This window comes from Naegleria fowleri (genome assembly GCF_008403515.1).
Source record: "Naegleria fowleri strain ATCC 30894 chromosome Unknown tig35, whole genome shotgun sequence".
NCBI classification, from domain to species: Eukaryota; Heterolobosea; class Eutetramitea; order Acrasida; family Naegleriidae; genus Naegleria; species Naegleria fowleri.
The window spans coordinates 196792-214316 of record NW_025407967.1 but is presented as its reverse complement, the minus strand read 5'-3'; the positions used below and the strand labels follow the sequence as shown (position 1 = coordinate 214316).

The window sequence follows — 17525 nt, the reverse complement described above, 5'->3', positions numbered from 1 at the left end:
AGCTAATGATAATCTTCCCTTTAACACTTCCTTCAATCTTTTGGTGATTAATTTAGTAGCTATTTTAAGTCCTGAGTCCATAAGGGCAATAGGTCTATAGTTAGCAGGGTTTGAGTGGTCCTTATTCTTTTTGTGAATTGGGAGAATGCTGACACTTTGCATAGATTCAGGAGTAAATCCAGTTGTGATGATATTTTCAATAATTTGAAAAATTTCCTCCTGTAATTCCTTACACATGTATTTGATAGTTTTTGTCTTAAACCTAGTTCATTGGGTGCTGTGGATTTCAAATTCTGAATTATCCATTCTTTCTCTTCCGTGGTAATTCTACCGAGTATTTTGTCATTGCAATTATCAATTAATGGATGTTTGTACTTGAAAAACTTGGTAATGTCAATTTGATGATTTCTTCCTCTAAAGTTGAGGTTTTGTTGATATTTGTCCTTGATCACATTGGCAACTTCATTGGGGTCACTAATTTCAGTTCCTTCGATAGATAATTTGTATGGTGGTGATGACGTTTTGTAAATTTTCTTTCTCAGATGTTTAGAGTTGGTTGCATAGTTTTGTTCCCACCATTTCATCTTTCTGTTCAAAGCCTTATCATGGCTCCATTTGATATGGTTCTTGATTTTCTCTTTGACACTTGCAAGACATTTTGGAACCTGTTCTAAAGTTTTACCAATAGTGGTCAAAAGTTTGTCACAAGGATATCCGTGCTCATTTCTATCAAGTATTAACATGAGCTTCTTATATTGCTTATTATATTTGTAGATTTTAGGATCAAGTTTAGGTGGATTGACCTCCACAAATTTGTCGCCTAGTTTATCACAAATGAAAAGCCATTTGTCGTTATCAGATTCTAAATTCTTAACTTGAGATACACATTCTTTGCTAATGGCCAGCACTTCTTTCTTATTTTTGGGATCTTGAAAGTTACGCTTCTTCCGAATTAACAAAGGTGTTCGTTGACATGAGAGGTCAAGTAGAATTTTAACCATTTTGTGATCTGATATGAAGTTGGCATTCAGTACTTCTCCAGATGCAATTGGAAAATCTGTGGATATGTAATCTATTATAGACTTGGATTGTTTGTTAATAGTATAATGAAGGTGCCATGATAAATGAGGGAAAGGATAGTAATTAAGATTTCTCTTGTTAATAAGATCTAGTATGTTTTGATCAGTTCTTCTAGATTCGTTTGAGGAGTGATTCTCGGATAAAATCGCATTGTAATCACCTCCAATAATGATTTTGTAGTTAGGATATTTTTCAATTAGGTTGTCAAGAATATATGTGAATTCACATCTGTCAGCTGGTTGATTTGGAAAGTACGCAGAAATTACTAGAGTATTAATTGAATTGATTTTACATTTCACGCCAATAATTCGCGCGTTATTCTTAATGATCGGATCTAAGATGATTTCTTCAATATCTTTGAAAGTGCTTTTGTTGAGGCAAATAGATACACCACAGGAATCTCTTGGATTGTGATAATATGTAAATGAAGAATAATATATAGAGGGAAAATCTGGACCAATGTAGACGCTTTTAACTTCCTGGAGCATGATTATATCAGGAGTGATTGAGTTGAGGTAGCCTCTTAGGGCTGATAATGGTTCTGCTCTGAGACCATTAATGTTGAGGGTTAGAATAGATAATTCTGGAGCTACTGAAGTGAATCAAGTAGTTTTAGCTTTTTGTGACACTCATCAATTTCCTCTTGATATATCTTCCTCTTGGTATTATCTTTTGTACAACCAGACAGAAATGTTAGAGTAGCAATTCTATTGGTAATCATTAATTCTTCATTATTTGCTCTGATAATATTAGCCATTTCCTTAAATCCCATAGCCAATTTCTGATTCTGTCTTGCCTCAAGTTCTGCAATTCTTTTATCCATAGAAGCTTCAATTCTCTTGATTTCTTTTAGGTGATCTTGTTGCACTTTTTCAAGAGTAAAGGAAACGTCTTTCGCTGCAATTTTAGAAGATCTGCCTAAATTTTGTGAAATTTTGTGAACTGTATCAGGTTTCTTTTCCAGGAAATCTTCTAGCATTGGATAATTGAGAGCAAAATCCAATGTCCATTCATTCATTCCATATGCAGCATGGTTTACCAATCTGATGGCATTAGATAGATTGTTGAGTCTAATCAAACATATTCTCTTCTCTTGATTGATGATAAGTATGGATACAGGTTGGTCATTATTGTATTTTCTGGCAAGAGAGGATTCCGTTTGTATTCTAGCTCTAATCAAATCATTTCTTTCAGGCCATCTACCAATGATGTCAGAGTATTGTACATCCATTGCATAGTTGAATGGTATGTCGATTTTCATAGTGACTGTTTCCTCTGTTCTAGGAATAGTGATATCATATGTTTTTGCCTTACATAGATTATTTCTGGCTTTCATACTTTTGACAGTGATCACTGCTGCCATTTCTTTACCAATTCTAGCTGTAGCAATTTCAACAATGGGTTCACCAGTATCGCTTTCAATAGCATTCCTCCAATCTGCCTTGACTGTAGTTTTCCATAGTTCTCCTATTGGAATATTATGGACACGTATAATTTTGTTGGTGTCGTTTTCACATGATGAAGTGATATTGACTTCTTTAAATTTTGTACGTAATGTTTCAACTGCCTGTTCTACTTGAGCGCAATCTTCAATAGTGACAATTATGGTATTATTGAGCTTAATAATCGGATTGATGGTGACATATTTGCCACTAAGTTTGTCCTTAATTAATTCAATTACCTCATTCTCTTCAAATATTTTGCTATATCTAACAGCAATATATCTGGGAGGAGTGATTTCCTTCACTGCTATGTCATTGATGTTGAATTCTTCATTGTCTTGTTGGACATTACTACTTTTCTTGTTCTCAGATAATAGTTTGTTAATATTCTTCATTCTTTCCTTCCATAACTCCCAAACATGTTTTCTGTCTTTATGGTTTTTAAAAGCCTTTCTTTCTGTGGTGATTTCGTATTTAATGTCATCAGAGAGTATTCTGAGAGTGGCTTTTACAACATGTTGGAAATTTAAGGTCATAGGGTTGTGTGGGCTAGCAATAACAGATACAATTTCTAAAATCTGATCAGTGTCAAGAAGAGTTCTGTTTGTATCTAGTTTAGCATTATTGTGTTTGAGAAAAGTTTTACCAACAATTTCATCAACTGACATGTCTTGTATGTTGAGGTTATTAGTCAGCTCATTATCCAACAATTCAATGTTGTCTTGGTTACTCATGCTCATACTATTAGTTTTAGCGGCCAATTCTTCATCAGCTATTGGATCAATAGTTGGGTACAATCTAGTGTCAACACTAGTAGAGCAATTGTGAGTAGGGTTGAGATTATTTGTCAAATTGGGCTCATTATCTACAGATGAACTAGCAGAAGCAATGTAGTCGTTTAATGATTGAAGTGAGCTAGAGTGCTTGGGTCCATGATTGGATCCATGGTTGGGTCTTGTTTTACCGATCTTGCTGGGCATCCTAATTGAATTATTCTTCTTTTTTTTTAATTTGTATAACGAATCTGATCTTGTTAGTCTGATTAAATACCATTCAGTCAATAGCGCTTTGATCTTAATAACTGCCATCGTAATAGGGTCTTGATTACAGTTTGATCACAACGGTAACAATCTCAGTACTTATAACCGGTGGTAGTTGTACGGTACCAAATCAGTACAGTACTTCGTAGAGAGGGAGAGATAAGTTTTAAATTTAAGTTTAATGATTCGGAGATGGTTCTTTGGGTGGTGATAAAGGGTGCTCAAGGTGAACACCTAGCGGAGGTGTTGTGTTATTTTTTTTTCCTCGATGGAATGGAAACATTTTTTTTGAAAGAGATTTTAATTCGGATCCATGCATCCTTTTACGGTGATCCAGATCAGTTCATGAATCGTTTGATCCCGAGAATACTGTGCTTGTCTTCACTCATTTCATTCAATTCTACACTCTCTCTTGCTTTTGGTTCGGAGAAGCCTTCATTCGAGAGAGAGAACCCACAAAAAAATGTTTCGTTGCTTCGGAAGAGGTGGTTATGGGTCTCGACATTATGGGCCCGTGCTGGAATGTGCAATTTACAACAAGAGAACCATTCCGATGATGATAAATTGGACTGGGAATAATCATCATGTCATGATGGAGATTGGCAGTATCACGATGAAGAGATTTGCAAGCAAGGAGAATGTGAGTGGTGAAGAGAAGAATCATATGGATGGAAAAAACAAATGGATGCCTTCTTCATCATTGGAAGGAAAGAATAACCTTGAAGCCTCCCCAATCATACCATCCTCTACATCATCATCCTCTTCATCACCATCATTCATCACACAAGTATATAATTTGAGAAACAAAATAGAGGCTTTAGAGGAAAAAACTCTTGCATACTTTCCGAAAACATCTATCCAACTGAGTCCCTTCTTTTTGAATGAAATGATGAAAAAACCAAAAAATTATTATTGGGCTGCATTTGTTGCTATTGCATCCATCATTGTCATGTTATACGTACGCTATGTGTACTATTTTAAACAACAAGTAGAACAGTTATTTGAGCAAGAGACAAAGACACAGAAATCTGCAATCGCTACTCTGCGAGTGATGCAAGTGTATGCTGACAATTTTGGAGCCTTTCCCTCATTGAGGAATGTTAATATTGACAAGTTAGTGGATAAACTCAATTGTGATGACCTTAACATTGAAATCAAAAAGATACACTTGCCACGGTGATAAGTCTCATGAATTATGAACATTTTATTAATCGTTTTGCCTGGAAACGAGACTTTTTATCGACTATCGCTGCAACCAGTAAGATTCCTCTTACTAAAGAAATGAGTCTAGTAATATTTGAGAAAATCTTGTCATCTCCTTCTGGAAAGAGAATTCTCAAGGAGGAGTGTCCTCAGAATTTGCTCAATGCGCTTGATATTTTGTTGAAGGACGACACAGACAATTTTCAAGAAATTGGATCCAAAATTTTGTGTGACTTCTTTGAAGGAGATCAAGTTAAAATAGATGAATATTTGAGGACATTCTCATCAAAAAGTGGAGTCGATATTTCTAATATTCAGAACTATATTGAAGGTTTAAGGAAAAGTAAAACTTTCAAGTTGCAGCTATCCGATCACAATATCCAGTCGAATGACATTGACGTACGTTTAGGACTACTTCCCGTGGAAATATTTTCTTCTGTCATGTACTGTGTAAACTCATGGAAAAAGAGAGCCAATGCTCCAGCTGTAAGTAGTCACTACATCCGGAATAACCTTTACTTAACACGAGAGTTCTGACTCTGAAAACGTATTACACACATGCATCGTGTTATGAAACAATTAGATCTTTTTAAATCATATTCGATGGTGGGCAGTTCTTGCTGGTGCTGTCCCTGCAATCGCAGATATGATGATTTCCATATTGCACACACAACAATACTCTCGCAAAGTTGAAAACTTCTACACCACCCAAGACCTGCAACAGCAACCGTCTTTTTGGAAAAGCCTCATTGATTTCACTCCAACATCTTTCAACATTATGTACGCTTCAATTCGATTTTTCGAAACAGTTGCCTTTTTACTGCTCTGGAAAAGAGCTAGGTTCACTGTAATTCCAATGATATTCAACGAATTACTGAGATACAACATTTTACAAATATTTAAGACTGACAATAGCTTGAAATTCTTGCATGAAAATGAGCTAAGTATTGATAAAAACAGGACTTACAAGATGAGCTTGGCTGAGTCTAGAAAGAATACTCAAATCGCCAAGTCAATTCGAGAAATCATTGAAGAGGAAGATGACGACGAAATTGAGGATTAATAGTGCCGCTATACATAACACAAAAACAAAATGAAGGAGAAGAATAATTACTATCAAAATAATATGATCAAACTATTTGAAATTTAAAGTACTTCTGATCACACAAGCAACAAATTTGTGAAAAGATGAAAACATTTCGTCATGCATGACGGATGACCACTCGATTTAAATCTTCTCCTCTTCATCTTCCAATATCTGATGTTGATCCTGAGGATCAATTTCTCCACTATTGATACCAAAACCAACATCTTTTGCTTGTTCCTTTTCTTGTTTCATCTCCAACCAAAACAAACCCCAAATTTCAATGGCCTTCAATTGACCTATTGCCAAAAAACTAAACAAAACTCCTAAAGTGGTCGAATTGATCACATACATTTCATAACAGATAAATCCCAAACAAGCAGCATTCAAAAACATGAAAACAATCAAAAAAGCCAAAGCATGAGAAAAGAGTGAATATTGTGCACACGCAAAACTCACACCACTCACAACCATCAACCATATCGGAATTGAATATTGATGTTCACTTGTAAATGCTGTTGATGATGAGAATAATCATGGTGAGAGTGAGCAAGTTGAGAAATCCTGGGACAATATTTGCCTTGTCAAAAGTTCCCAATAAAAACCGTTTCCAATTCATGTTTTGGAGATGACGAATCATGATGAGTGTATTGTGGAGACTGTTTAGCTTCAATTTTTTGGAATTGTTTTTAAAAAGAGAGATAGACAGGGACATTTTTGGGTTGTACCTTATTGGTTGACAAAACAGGGTTGTTGTCACTAATCATCTCAAATTGACCCAATTGAAGTTATTTACTAGCGCTTGAATTGAGATTTACAACGTACAATCCTTCCTCTTAAATTATAAATAAATATTTTCACGTTCCTCGGTTTTCCAATTTCCAGTTACTCTTCCAACCATGAATCTATTAAAAGAATTAAAAAAAAATAATACAATCCACTCACTCATTCGTGAACAACAATTTTTTTAAAACTCTCTCTTAGAGATCATCGGACACACACAACGCTCTGCTGATTGATCCCATATCTATTTCCAAACACTCTTAACCTCTCCAAATTCAAACCAAATGGAAAAGAAATTTTTGGAATATTCGGAGAAGGCTCACCGAACAATGTCGGAAGCCAATCAGAGAATAGCAAACAGTGATTTCAAATCTTTACAGGATATTCGTGTGATGAGTGAAAATTTATTTAAACGAATTCAAGACTTGGATACATTGGATTTATTAGAAGAACCAACGCTAAGACAAGAACGAAAAGATGTAATTCAAAAATTCAAACATTGTGTAATATTTTAGATCACCATGTTCGATCAGCCGAAAAATTAGATCAAAATAGTCTCGAATTTAGAAATTCAAATATGAGATGGATGGAATTATTGCATCAATCAAAATTGATTGAGAGTGGAAATACATGTTCAAGTTTGGATTTTTTGAATGAGCTGAGCAAAGTTGATCATAAAGAGATTGCCTCCTCTCTGCAATCGTATCGAGTATTTATGAACGAGTTTAGACCCTTGTCACTTGACGTGAAAACAAGAAAAGATGAGTTTCAGAAAGTGATTAGCGACAGTTTTCATTTATTGGTGATCATTGTTCAAATTGTACAGCCATTCCATCAACTGTTAGCAACAATTACCCATGCACAACAAGTTGCCTATCAACTCATCCAAACTATTGAATCACAATGGAAAATCAATGGTCTTGCCGCCATTTCGAACACAATTTATCCAAATTCCACCTCCACTTATTCCCAGCTCTGTGCTCATCATGTGAGTTCACTTAAAAAGACCATTGTACAATTAGAATCATTTAAGGAAAATATACTGTTAAAAGAAGCAAGATCGACCTACATTTCTCATTCCATGACGGAACTTGTGAAATTAGAAATATTATCAGACTTGTTACATATTTGCCCAGTACTGCAGAGTGTGAGTGAACAATTGGCCAATAATGGAAACCATGTGACATGTCTAAAACAAGCTCAATCGAAATTACAAGAAATTTCAAAGAATGTTGAACGTTTGAAATATGAAGAAGGTCTGGATGACTTGTATTATTTACAAATTGCTCAAACTCAATCCTCATACATGTTCATGAGTTCACAATTACCTTCATTGATTTCTTTTTTCACTTCTATTGATGAATTCTCCAAAAAGAATTGGTGAACCAACTAACATCCATTAACAATGAGTTTTAAATTTAATTAAATGAATTCTCATCGAAAAGTTCATTCTTTTGTTTCTGATTTAATGTTGCAAAAGGAGTGATGCATTAATTTATGGAAGAAATGGGTTCTTAAATATGATTTAAAGAATATACCAAACTTGATGAGATGTACGAGGAGTTCTTGATTCAGTCTTCTGAATAAACAAGATTCTGTTCCTTTCCAACCATTATCTTAGGTCCACCAAAAACACATAATGAAAGCATGTGATTGGATGCCTAATGCAAGGATTTGTCTATGATACGTTTCAAAGTGATTCCAGTTGAACATTATTTGTCGTTGTCGTTTTGTCAATGTCTTGTTGAATAATAAATTATGTTATTTCTCATCATTACTCTTATGATCATGACTGAAGAGTGAAAAGTATTGTTGAGCTCTCGATAAATTCTTACTGAACAAATATTGTCCCCACGATTTCTTTGGTTTGTTTGAGAACGTGTCGTTGTCAGTAGATTTTCTTGAAATTTTGTCTTCAGGGTGATCATTTGATAAAATTGATATCACTTCTTGCACTTGTTCAGTTGATAGTTTTGGAAATTCAATTTTAAAAGAAATGACTAAATCTCCAAAAGTACCATCATCCATGGGCATTCCTTCGTTATGAATTCTGTTGAACAATTTTATATTTAATTAATTAATAATTTTTTCCGATAAAATATATATATTAAAGTACATCCATTAAATTTTCACGTTATATCATCAAGAAAAGCATGTTCATTAAGTAAATCAAATTATTTCGTGACAGCATTGTATTAATTATTTAAAAAATAAATATTTGAAAATTAATTGGCAGTAATATATATTAATTTTTAAAATATGTTAAAATTAATTGAATATTTCAAACTATGATCTTGACAACAACACATCCCAACTTACACATGATAATATTGTGGTGAGATGACATTATGTCTATTGTCCACTTTAACATTCAATTTCTTTAATCCGAATATATCCACAACAATATTGACCTCCTCCAATGTGAGAGCATCTTTCAAACTCATTCGATAAACCATTTTCAAATGTTCTTGATCAAACCCAACTCTCTCCAATACATCATGAGGACTCTTTTTCTGCTCAACCACAAAAATCAAATCTCCACTTTCATTCAAACGATCATCAAACTCTCCCTCTCCTTTAAAAACAACCCTAGCATGATGTTTGGTTCCTCTCGGAATCTCCACCACCTTCTCCACCACCATTCCCAAACTCTGATGATTGATAAACGTCCTCCGAATAAATGTTTTTCTCTTGATACATCCCGTGTACAATTCCTTCAATGAACACTCCACACTCACATAAATATCTAACACTGTATTCGTTCGGAATCCATGTGTATTACTAGGACTATTACTCGCACGAATTGATTCTTTCATTGCTTTAAACATTTTTTTAAAGAAATTCAAATTTCCCAAAGTGGAAATATCAATGCAACACCAAACGTAACATGAGGATACAAAGTATTTCATCCCTTTGAATGCATTCTTCTTGCACAATGAAGAGAAGATACCTATTGAGAATTCAATGTACGGGTCGATTTTAAATGATGAAGGGGATGAATATTAAAAAACAACGGCACCCTTTCGAGAACGAATCCTTTTGTTGATTTCTTACATGCACGCGCCTTCTCACTTGATCAAATTTGGAAATTTTGGTTCTGCAGGGAACGAAGGACTCTCTCTTTGATTCATTGTTAATAACTAATAATACAACAACAACAACAACAACAACAGCACTGTGAGAACCAAAGAGTGAGTGCCTGCCTTCACATGTCCTTCCATAAACGAGTGGTGGTGATGAAACGCGTTCACCTTATTCCTTGCAACCATGAAATTGATCACTCACATGCAATGTTGATAGGAAATATGTTCGAGCGGTGATGAAGCTCTTTTCAAAACCAAATCGGTTCTCCAACTCGTTGCTTTTCATCACCATAGATCAAGGCCTTTACTCTCTCAGTCAAAAAACCGAAAGCTGAAGCCTTTCATAGAAGAAGAAGAAAAAAACTTTCCTTCTACATTGTACTGTTACGTTCGATTATCATTATCGTTCGTTCTTGTTCCGTGCAATTGTTACATACTGACATCATCACCGTACGTACGCAACGTCTCTTTTTCGGTGAGAAGGAGCTTTTTACGTTCACCATTGTCTCTAATAATAGAGTAGTAGCAGCAGTAGTAGTAGTAGTAGTACCCGACTTTTACGACACATCGCTCCTCTCTCTCTTCTTTGTAAACTTGTCAATGAATTCCTAGAGAAGAGAGAGAAAAAGAAGAAACCATATGATGATCACAACTGTGTGCAAGATTGCAACAACAACATCCTCAATTCTGATGGATTCTTCAGGAAACCTGACCTTGGACAACAATGCTGTGTCCTCCACTCCTTCTATGGGCTCATCATCATCATCAACAACAAACAACAGCCACAACGTCCAACCACGAATGTATCATACTCTCTCGAGAAGCACAACTCGATTGAAAGTCATTCAATATCAACAAACAACCAGAACAATAACAACAGCCTCCTCCTCCTCCTCTGCTGCACAATCAGACTCTTCCTCTTCCTCACCCCATGCCAGTAGGAGTCTGAGCAACTTGTTCATCCTGAACCTTCATCATGATCAGACCACAACATCCTCTGAAATGTCCTTCTCATCATCACAGCATCCACATCCACACCAACAACACCAAAACACTCCTCCAACATTTCCAACCCGAATCCGAAGAAGGAATTCCTCATCAGAAATTCCTCTCGTTCAAAAAAGCTTCTAAATTCACCCTCTCTCGACCTCCTCTTCCTCAACAACAACAACAACAACAACAACAACACTTCCATCTTTCATCCCAGCAACATGTTGCTCCATCCAACTCTTGCTCATTCTCAAAGAAAACAACAACAAGCTCCAATGAGGACCTCTCCAATAACAAGAACAACACGACTACGACTACGACCAACAACCACAAGAATAACCACAACAACAACAACAACACTAAGAACACGGAATCCCCAACAAACAACAATTTGTCCACTCCAAATAGCAAAAAGAACATTCCCATTGGTAGAAGCAACACGATCATTGAACTGTTGAAACAAGAGGAGGAGCGACTGACACAACTCAACAATTGTGAACTAGATCCAGAAGAAAAGAAAAAATCCATGTTTGACAAACGACGATCCAGAGCCATCTTTCGAAGCAATGCTGAGAATCCAAGTGAGACATTTGACTTTTCACAACTTGATCAACACTTTAGGGCAATTTCTCAGTCAACTTCAACAAGTTGTGGCATTCCAGACCAACAAGTGGCAGCAAATGCCTCCCGCTGTTATCCAGTAAGGCAAGAGACTCTTCCTCCTCCAAACGACACCTCCGATATCAACACCCAAAAGTGTTCCATATCAGCAAAAATTGATCACACACAAGAAAAAAGAATGGCCAACATCAACATTTCGAGTTTGTATGACTCTCGTGACTATGACAACGAGTTCTCCACCTCTTCGTCCTGCTACTCTCCAACAGTAGTCACCATTGTGCATCGTTCGAATGGAAGCACTCAGCGTTCACCTCTCATTCAACAAAATGTTGAGAGATTGGTACGGAGTGATGCCTCATACTCTTCACCAGGTTCTTCTGACTATGCAGAAGGTGCTTCAGATGTTGCCGTAGTGGATGATGATGACGACGAAGAAGACTACGATGATCCATTCCATGACTTTGAGGAATATGATGATGATGACGAATGTGTATATGGTGATTTCGATGAATATGATGACGATTCGAAACCTACTTTCATCAGGAGTGTGGTTTCACTCAATGATAGACCATCGTCACCGCTCGTCATGATTCAGCAAAACGAACAATTCGAGGACGAGGAAAGACTCTTTGAGAGAAGACGAAGGGTGAGCACATTGAACAGTCCAGAGCATAAATTATCCTTCTCTCGTTCCAGCTCTGGCTCATGTTCTGCTCCCTCTGAGGATACTTGCCGAATCTTATCAGAAATTCATTCCAAGCAAGAGTTATCAGAAATGATCTCTCACTTGTCGCCGAACACAACAACAAGCAGTGCCAGTCTTTCCTCACTAAATGCAACAGTGGCTCTGGTTTCGAGTCCAGGTAAATCATCATCACGAGGAAGTGGATCGCCTCTTCTAATCATGAGAAGACCTTCACAAAAATCAATCCATGGAGGGAGACGAAAGTCAAAGGCAACTTCATTCACTGTTACATCCATAATGGCTGACGAGCAGCTTAAAGAAATATTCTTTCAATTTCTTACTGAAATTCACAACACAGAATTGGTCACCTTTCTACAGGAAGAAGAATCCTTTAGACTTGGATGTATCAATGCTGTGGTCAATGATGTTCCAAGCTTGTTACTAGAGTACGAGACTGCTCTCCAAAAAGCATCTAAAATATTCGAAAAATACATCAAGGTTGGATCCATTCAAGAATTGAACTTGAGTGGTGAAACAAGAAACATTATGCAGCACAGAATGGAATCATTATTAACACCTCATGAAAGAAATAAGGGTGTGAATGGACGACTTCAATTATCCGAGTGGATTTCTCCAAATATTTTCGAAATTGTGACCACAGAGGTGAACATTAGTTTGAAGAATCACATTATTCCTCTCTTTTTAGAAAGCTCTGCATTTGAAAACTACCTTCTTAGAAAACATATCCAGGACAATACAGTTTCTAATCTGAGAGGAAAAAACAAGGTTCAACGAATGCTTGGTTTTTACATTCCAGAAAATGCCAAGGATAATATTGTTGTGAGTGGACCAACTGTAGCAATTGGGGGAAATGCAATTAACAAACAACAACAGCCATTGTTGTCACCAAACAAGCAGCCAAATATGTCAACCTCGTTCTCATCATCTTTGGATACTTCTGGAAACAACAGTTCCATGAATGAACATAATTCTAAAAAGAAGAAATCATTTGCGGCTCTTTTTGCACAACACGGCTCACCAGTCAATGCATTCGATGTGGAAAGTGATTTCAACTTTGATCCATCGCTTGTCAACAAACCTCAACAAACCCAAACTCACTCTCAATCTCTAAACAAATTTAAGAAATGGATTTTAGGGAAAAAGTCACATTCAAGTTCCACAACTACCACTACGACTGCTGCTGTTATTGATTCAAATAATTCCAAACTCATTATTGCCAACCCCACCCATGCTCAACTCGCGTCTCTTTCCTCTCCTAATTTGAAAACTCCTCTTAATGATACACATGTATCTCCATCAAACAACAAGAAATCATCAACAACTCCCTCGCTACCACACATTCCACCCAATATTAATATCACTCCAGAAATTTCTTCTCTTCTTAATGATGGAATTGTTTTTATCAAGGTGCACACAAAAAGACGTGGAAATATCCGAATTTTGGAAATTAATATCGACAAAATGTCCATGCTGTCAGAGCAAGACAAGAATTTAGCTCTCGAGCTCAAACATGTGCTGCTTACACATACTGATGCACTCAATCCATTCGACAAGCTGCCACATTTAAGAGAGTTCCTGCAGACAAAAATTTCAGTTCAAGCACAGAAAAATTGGGAAGAAATCAATGAAGACTGCATCATCAAGGTGAAGAGTCCTGCCTCCTCTAATTTTTACAAATTGTAATCAATAATAGTTGAATTGCAACAATTAAACAAGTTTACATTTGTTGATTTCTTTAATACAAATAAATTATTGAAGTGGTGATGGCGTAATTTTGTCATGATGATCGAAATATGATTATTCTTTCTTGTCCTTGTTTGATTCATCAGTGGACTGGTTTTTCGACGATAAATCCAAAAATCCAAGACCCATTTGATTCAAAATTTCATCAATCACTTTTTTCTCTACTTTCAAGGAATGGCTCAATGTAGCACGAATAAACAAAGTGAGCTCCTCCTGTACATATTACATGACCAACATAAAAGTCACAATAAATGTATTCAATTAAATAATTAATGTATCATCTTTGTCAACTTACCAAAGTTTGTATTGACCTTGAAAATCAACCATGCCAAGAAAATAATCTTGGCCTCAAAATAGAAAGGAATCCAATAAATCAACCATTCAAAAAAAGCATTCAAAGGTAATGACAAAAGCATAGACACTCCAATAAGTGAGCTGTCATGGACACGTCATGAACAATTACACCGATGAGTGTGTCATCATTTGATCCATTGGCGTCAACGTTTGTGATCGAACGAGATTGAAATGTTTTTAAATTTAAATTCAAAATAAATTCAGTATCATCATCACAGGCATTCAAAATAATTCAGTATCATCATCACCACCACAAGTTATCATCATTAGTCAATTCTCCGAATTCATTGACATTGAAAAAACTCACCCATTGCTTATCATCTTCCTCGCTAGGACTTTTTAATGCTTGAAAAGATTTAAAAGCAGGATAGAGTGCTCCGATCAAATTAGAGAGACTACGAGAAATAACAAAACCGAATAACATGATTTGATGTCAATCAAATATATTTTTTTAAAAATGGACTTCATGAAACTTGATTCAGTTTTGAGATGGTCAAAACAAAAAGTCAGAGAAAGAATCCATTTGTCCTCCATCGTCACTTCGTGGATTACTTGCCACACCACGTGATGACGATTCTGCTCCTGAATGAATGACAATTGGTGTGTCAGTGGCTTCTTGAGCTTGCTCTCTCATACTCTTTGCAATATTCTCCACATACTGCAGTAAGGCAGTAAGAACAACATGGTTCTGAGTGGGTACTCCCATACTATGTGTAGTAATGGTCGTTGGTTCCATATATGCAGGAGGAGTCGATGGATGCGCATAATAACTATATTGATTGGCATAGCATGAAGAGAGAGAGGGATTAGTGTCACAATTGGATGAATGGTTGACTGTTGAAGAGAGAATTTGATTGGTTGATGTTGAGGATGATGATGGGGTAGCAAAAGCATTCATTATTGCTGCTGTCGCCATTGAAGAAGAGTTCGTGGTAGAACTATTTGTGGCTGTTGAGGAAGAAGAATTTGTCGATTGGGATTCTTCACTACTACCCGAAGGATCATGTCTCGATAGAAATTGTTCCATTTCATCGAGGAGAGATTGACATTTGGAGGAAAGACGTCTGTATTTACGTGTCAATAAAGATAGTGCCTTGTAATCTTTTTTAAGAATCGAAATGTAGTCGAGAATGAGTGTTTTTTGAGAGGTTGTGATGAGAGTGGATTTTCTAGGACGTAGACCACGTTCGATGAGTTTACAAATTTCCAAATGATAGGCTGAAACGTTCATGATACCTCCAGAGACACCTAAATTGGCATATCTGTGGTGGTGGAAGAGAATTCATCCGCATGATTGAGAATAATAGATTGAAATGTAACGGGTATGTGTTGAATGTGTGACATCAATATGAAGACATGCCAAAGAGAGAGAAAAATGCAATGTGTTGGTGAATTGATAATTGCATAAATATAGTAGCTAATACTTACTGAAAGAGTTCATGTTCGGTCATGAGTGATATTTTGAGGGCTATTTCTTCCATGAGATTTTTTGCAATTTCTGGAATTTTCGAAAGGAAAACAAATTTGATTCCTTCTACCATCAATGCTCCATGTAAATGTTGGCTTTTAAAGAATATCTCGGAATGACAATCTACCACGGTACGAATCAACTCGACCTTATAAGATTTGATTGCATTAAAAACGAGCTCAATAATTTGCATATAGATAAGGTAGTTATCTGCTGTGACATTTTCTTCTTTAACATATTCGAGTGTACCTGGTGGTAATGCATCTTCTAACTTTTTGTCTGAAGACAGTTCAAACAAACTAGGCATCTTCTCAAGGAAAAATCCAAAGCTACCAATTGTGTCCATACTGGCACTGTCAACATCTGATGAAATAAATACTCGATGTTTTTTCAAATTTCTTTCGAGAGGAGATAGCTCTCTCTTCTTATTTTCATTCACATAATAACCAGTTAGAGCCAGAAAATATCTAGCTCTTTGCATGTTTCCCTCTCCTGTATAGTAAATAGACATTTGATGGCATGTTCCAGCAAAATAAAAATTTCTATAGTAATCTATTGATAACTTGGCAATTTCTCTTTCGGTTTTTCTTGCTGTTTCATCGGCACGAAGTAGCTGGGCTGTGAATTGATAATAACATGTCAGCATAGCTAAATAAAATGCATAGAGACATCGATTTTCCTCATCTTTGGGATGAATTTGTTCGAACTTGAGTGGTTTTCGTTGCAATGATTTTTCAAGTTCAGGTAAAACCGTTTGTACAAAATGACGCATCTGAGACTTGAGTACGAGAGGATGTCCTTGACATAGGAAAGTGAAATAATAATCAATGACAACTAGCGGAGAGTTTTGTTCTTGTTGTGAGATGCCGTGACCAACCTGAGGCGAAGAACTTGGAGTGCTGTTGAATGAATTTTTTACAGACGTTGAGGACGAGGATGGATTATTTTGTGTTGATGCTGTATTGACTGTTGTCACATCCATGTCGTTGCTCTCCTTTCTCTTTTTTGTTCGTTTTTCTTGATTAGTTTTGGTTGGATAAGCCTCGGAACCTTTTCCTCTTTTTTTAGGTATATTATACTATGAATTTTAAAAGATTGAATTACATGGTATGTCCATGAGTCATATCATGATCAACCACACGTGAACATAGAATGAGATCATGAAAAATTTTAAAGTGAGAAATTAAATCATCCGCGGTAAAATACATACCGTGCATTCCAATCCTTTTCTTATACAAGTGCCGCATGCTGGCATTTGTTTATCACACTAATGATGTGGCAAAAGCGGCCATTGATAATGTCACAATGATTTGCTCTCTCAGTTTGAGACTTACCTTCTTGTGTAATTGTCGACCTTTATGATGCATAGTCATCACAAAAATTTGAATCAAAGTGATCACGATGATTATAATTATTTTCAAATATTATACATCCATTGAATGCATCATCTACTCACATTGAAGACAAGCAATCGGATGAAAGGCTCCTCCAGCAGCATTACTATTGTTGGCATTCATGGAATCATCCTCACTACCTCTTGTCGGTAGCGATCCATCAGCACCACTGCCAGTATCATGACTCACCTCTTGTTGAGTCAAATTCGGATCCGAAGCTGTGTCATTTTTCAACAACATATTACTTGAATTATTCTCTTTGTACTCGTGGTGATGATGAACCGAATCTGAATCGGTTGGCCACATTTTTTTTTGAAATTGTGGTTCGAAAAGCCTTTTTTTTTGAAATGGATCTCACACAAAAGTGCGTCAATAAGTGCGATCACAAACTAGTGAAGCTTTCACAGAGAGACACGATGAACAGCTATTGATTTTACAAAAAAAACATCGACCTCAAAAAACACAAATCTTGTCATATCTATTCAATTATTGCTGATATCACCAGTCCACCCAACAAATTGGTGTCAGTACTCT

The 17525-nt window shown here is 36.2% G+C and overlaps 8 protein-coding genes across 8 annotated transcripts; 3 read left to right on the top strand and 5 right to left on the bottom strand.

The window, feature by feature from the left end:
- Window positions 1–59: 59 nt before the first annotated feature.
- FDP41_003750 (uncharacterized protein) lies at window positions 60–3502 on the bottom strand (the record flags this gene model as incomplete). The annotated part of the gene is made up of 2 exons (XM_044707089.1): window positions 60–1626; window positions 1674–3502. The coding sequence occupies 2 exons, from the start codon at window positions 3500–3502 to the stop codon at window positions 60–62; spliced, it is 3396 nt and encodes a 1131-aa protein (XP_044561810.1).
- Window positions 3503–4025: 523 nt separating this feature from the next.
- On the top strand, window positions 4026–5828 carry FDP41_003749 (uncharacterized protein; the record flags this gene model as incomplete). Its single annotated transcript, XM_044707087.1, has 3 exons — window positions 4026–4675; window positions 4747–5251; window positions 5349–5828. 3 exons carry the CDS (start codon window positions 4026–4028, stop codon window positions 5826–5828), a joined length of 1635 nt encoding a protein of 544 aa, XP_044561809.1.
- A 165-nt stretch (window positions 5829–5993) lies between these two features.
- Window positions 5994–6245, bottom strand: FDP41_003748 (uncharacterized protein; the record flags this gene model as incomplete). Its single annotated transcript, XM_044707086.1, has 1 exon — window positions 5994–6245. The coding sequence occupies one exon, from the start codon at window positions 6243–6245 to the stop codon at window positions 5994–5996; it is 252 nt and encodes an 83-aa protein (XP_044561808.1).
- Window positions 6246–7209: 964 nt separating this feature from the next.
- On the top strand, window positions 7210–8016 carry FDP41_003747 (uncharacterized protein; the record flags this gene model as incomplete). Its single annotated transcript, XM_044707085.1, has 1 exon — window positions 7210–8016. One exon carries the CDS (start codon window positions 7210–7212, stop codon window positions 8014–8016), a length of 807 nt encoding a protein of 268 aa, XP_044561807.1.
- A 377-nt stretch (window positions 8017–8393) lies between these two features.
- FDP41_003746 (uncharacterized protein) lies at window positions 8394–9460 on the bottom strand (the record flags this gene model as incomplete). The annotated part of the gene is made up of 2 exons (XM_044707084.1): window positions 8394–8682; window positions 8952–9460. The coding sequence occupies 2 exons, from the start codon at window positions 9458–9460 to the stop codon at window positions 8394–8396; spliced, it is 798 nt and encodes a 265-aa protein (XP_044561806.1).
- A 1231-nt stretch (window positions 9461–10691) lies between these two features.
- FDP41_003745 (uncharacterized protein) lies at window positions 10692–13715 on the top strand (the record flags this gene model as incomplete). Its single annotated transcript, XM_044707083.1, has 1 exon — window positions 10692–13715. One exon carries the CDS (start codon window positions 10692–10694, stop codon window positions 13713–13715), a length of 3024 nt encoding a protein of 1007 aa, XP_044561805.1.
- A 205-nt stretch (window positions 13716–13920) lies between these two features.
- Window positions 13921–14450, bottom strand: FDP41_003744 (uncharacterized protein; the record flags this gene model as incomplete). The annotated part of the gene is made up of 3 exons (XM_044707082.1): window positions 13921–13988; window positions 14071–14210; window positions 14437–14450. 3 exons carry the CDS (start codon window positions 14448–14450, stop codon window positions 13921–13923), a joined length of 222 nt encoding a protein of 73 aa, XP_044561804.1.
- A 172-nt stretch (window positions 14451–14622) lies between these two features.
- Window positions 14623–17297, bottom strand: FDP41_003743 (uncharacterized protein; the record flags this gene model as incomplete). The annotated part of the gene is made up of 5 exons (XM_044707081.1): window positions 14623–15391; window positions 15558–16675; window positions 16808–16864; window positions 16932–16951; window positions 17054–17297. 5 exons carry the CDS (start codon window positions 17295–17297, stop codon window positions 14623–14625), a joined length of 2208 nt encoding a protein of 735 aa, XP_044561803.1.
- Window positions 17298–17525: the final 228 nt, after the last annotated feature.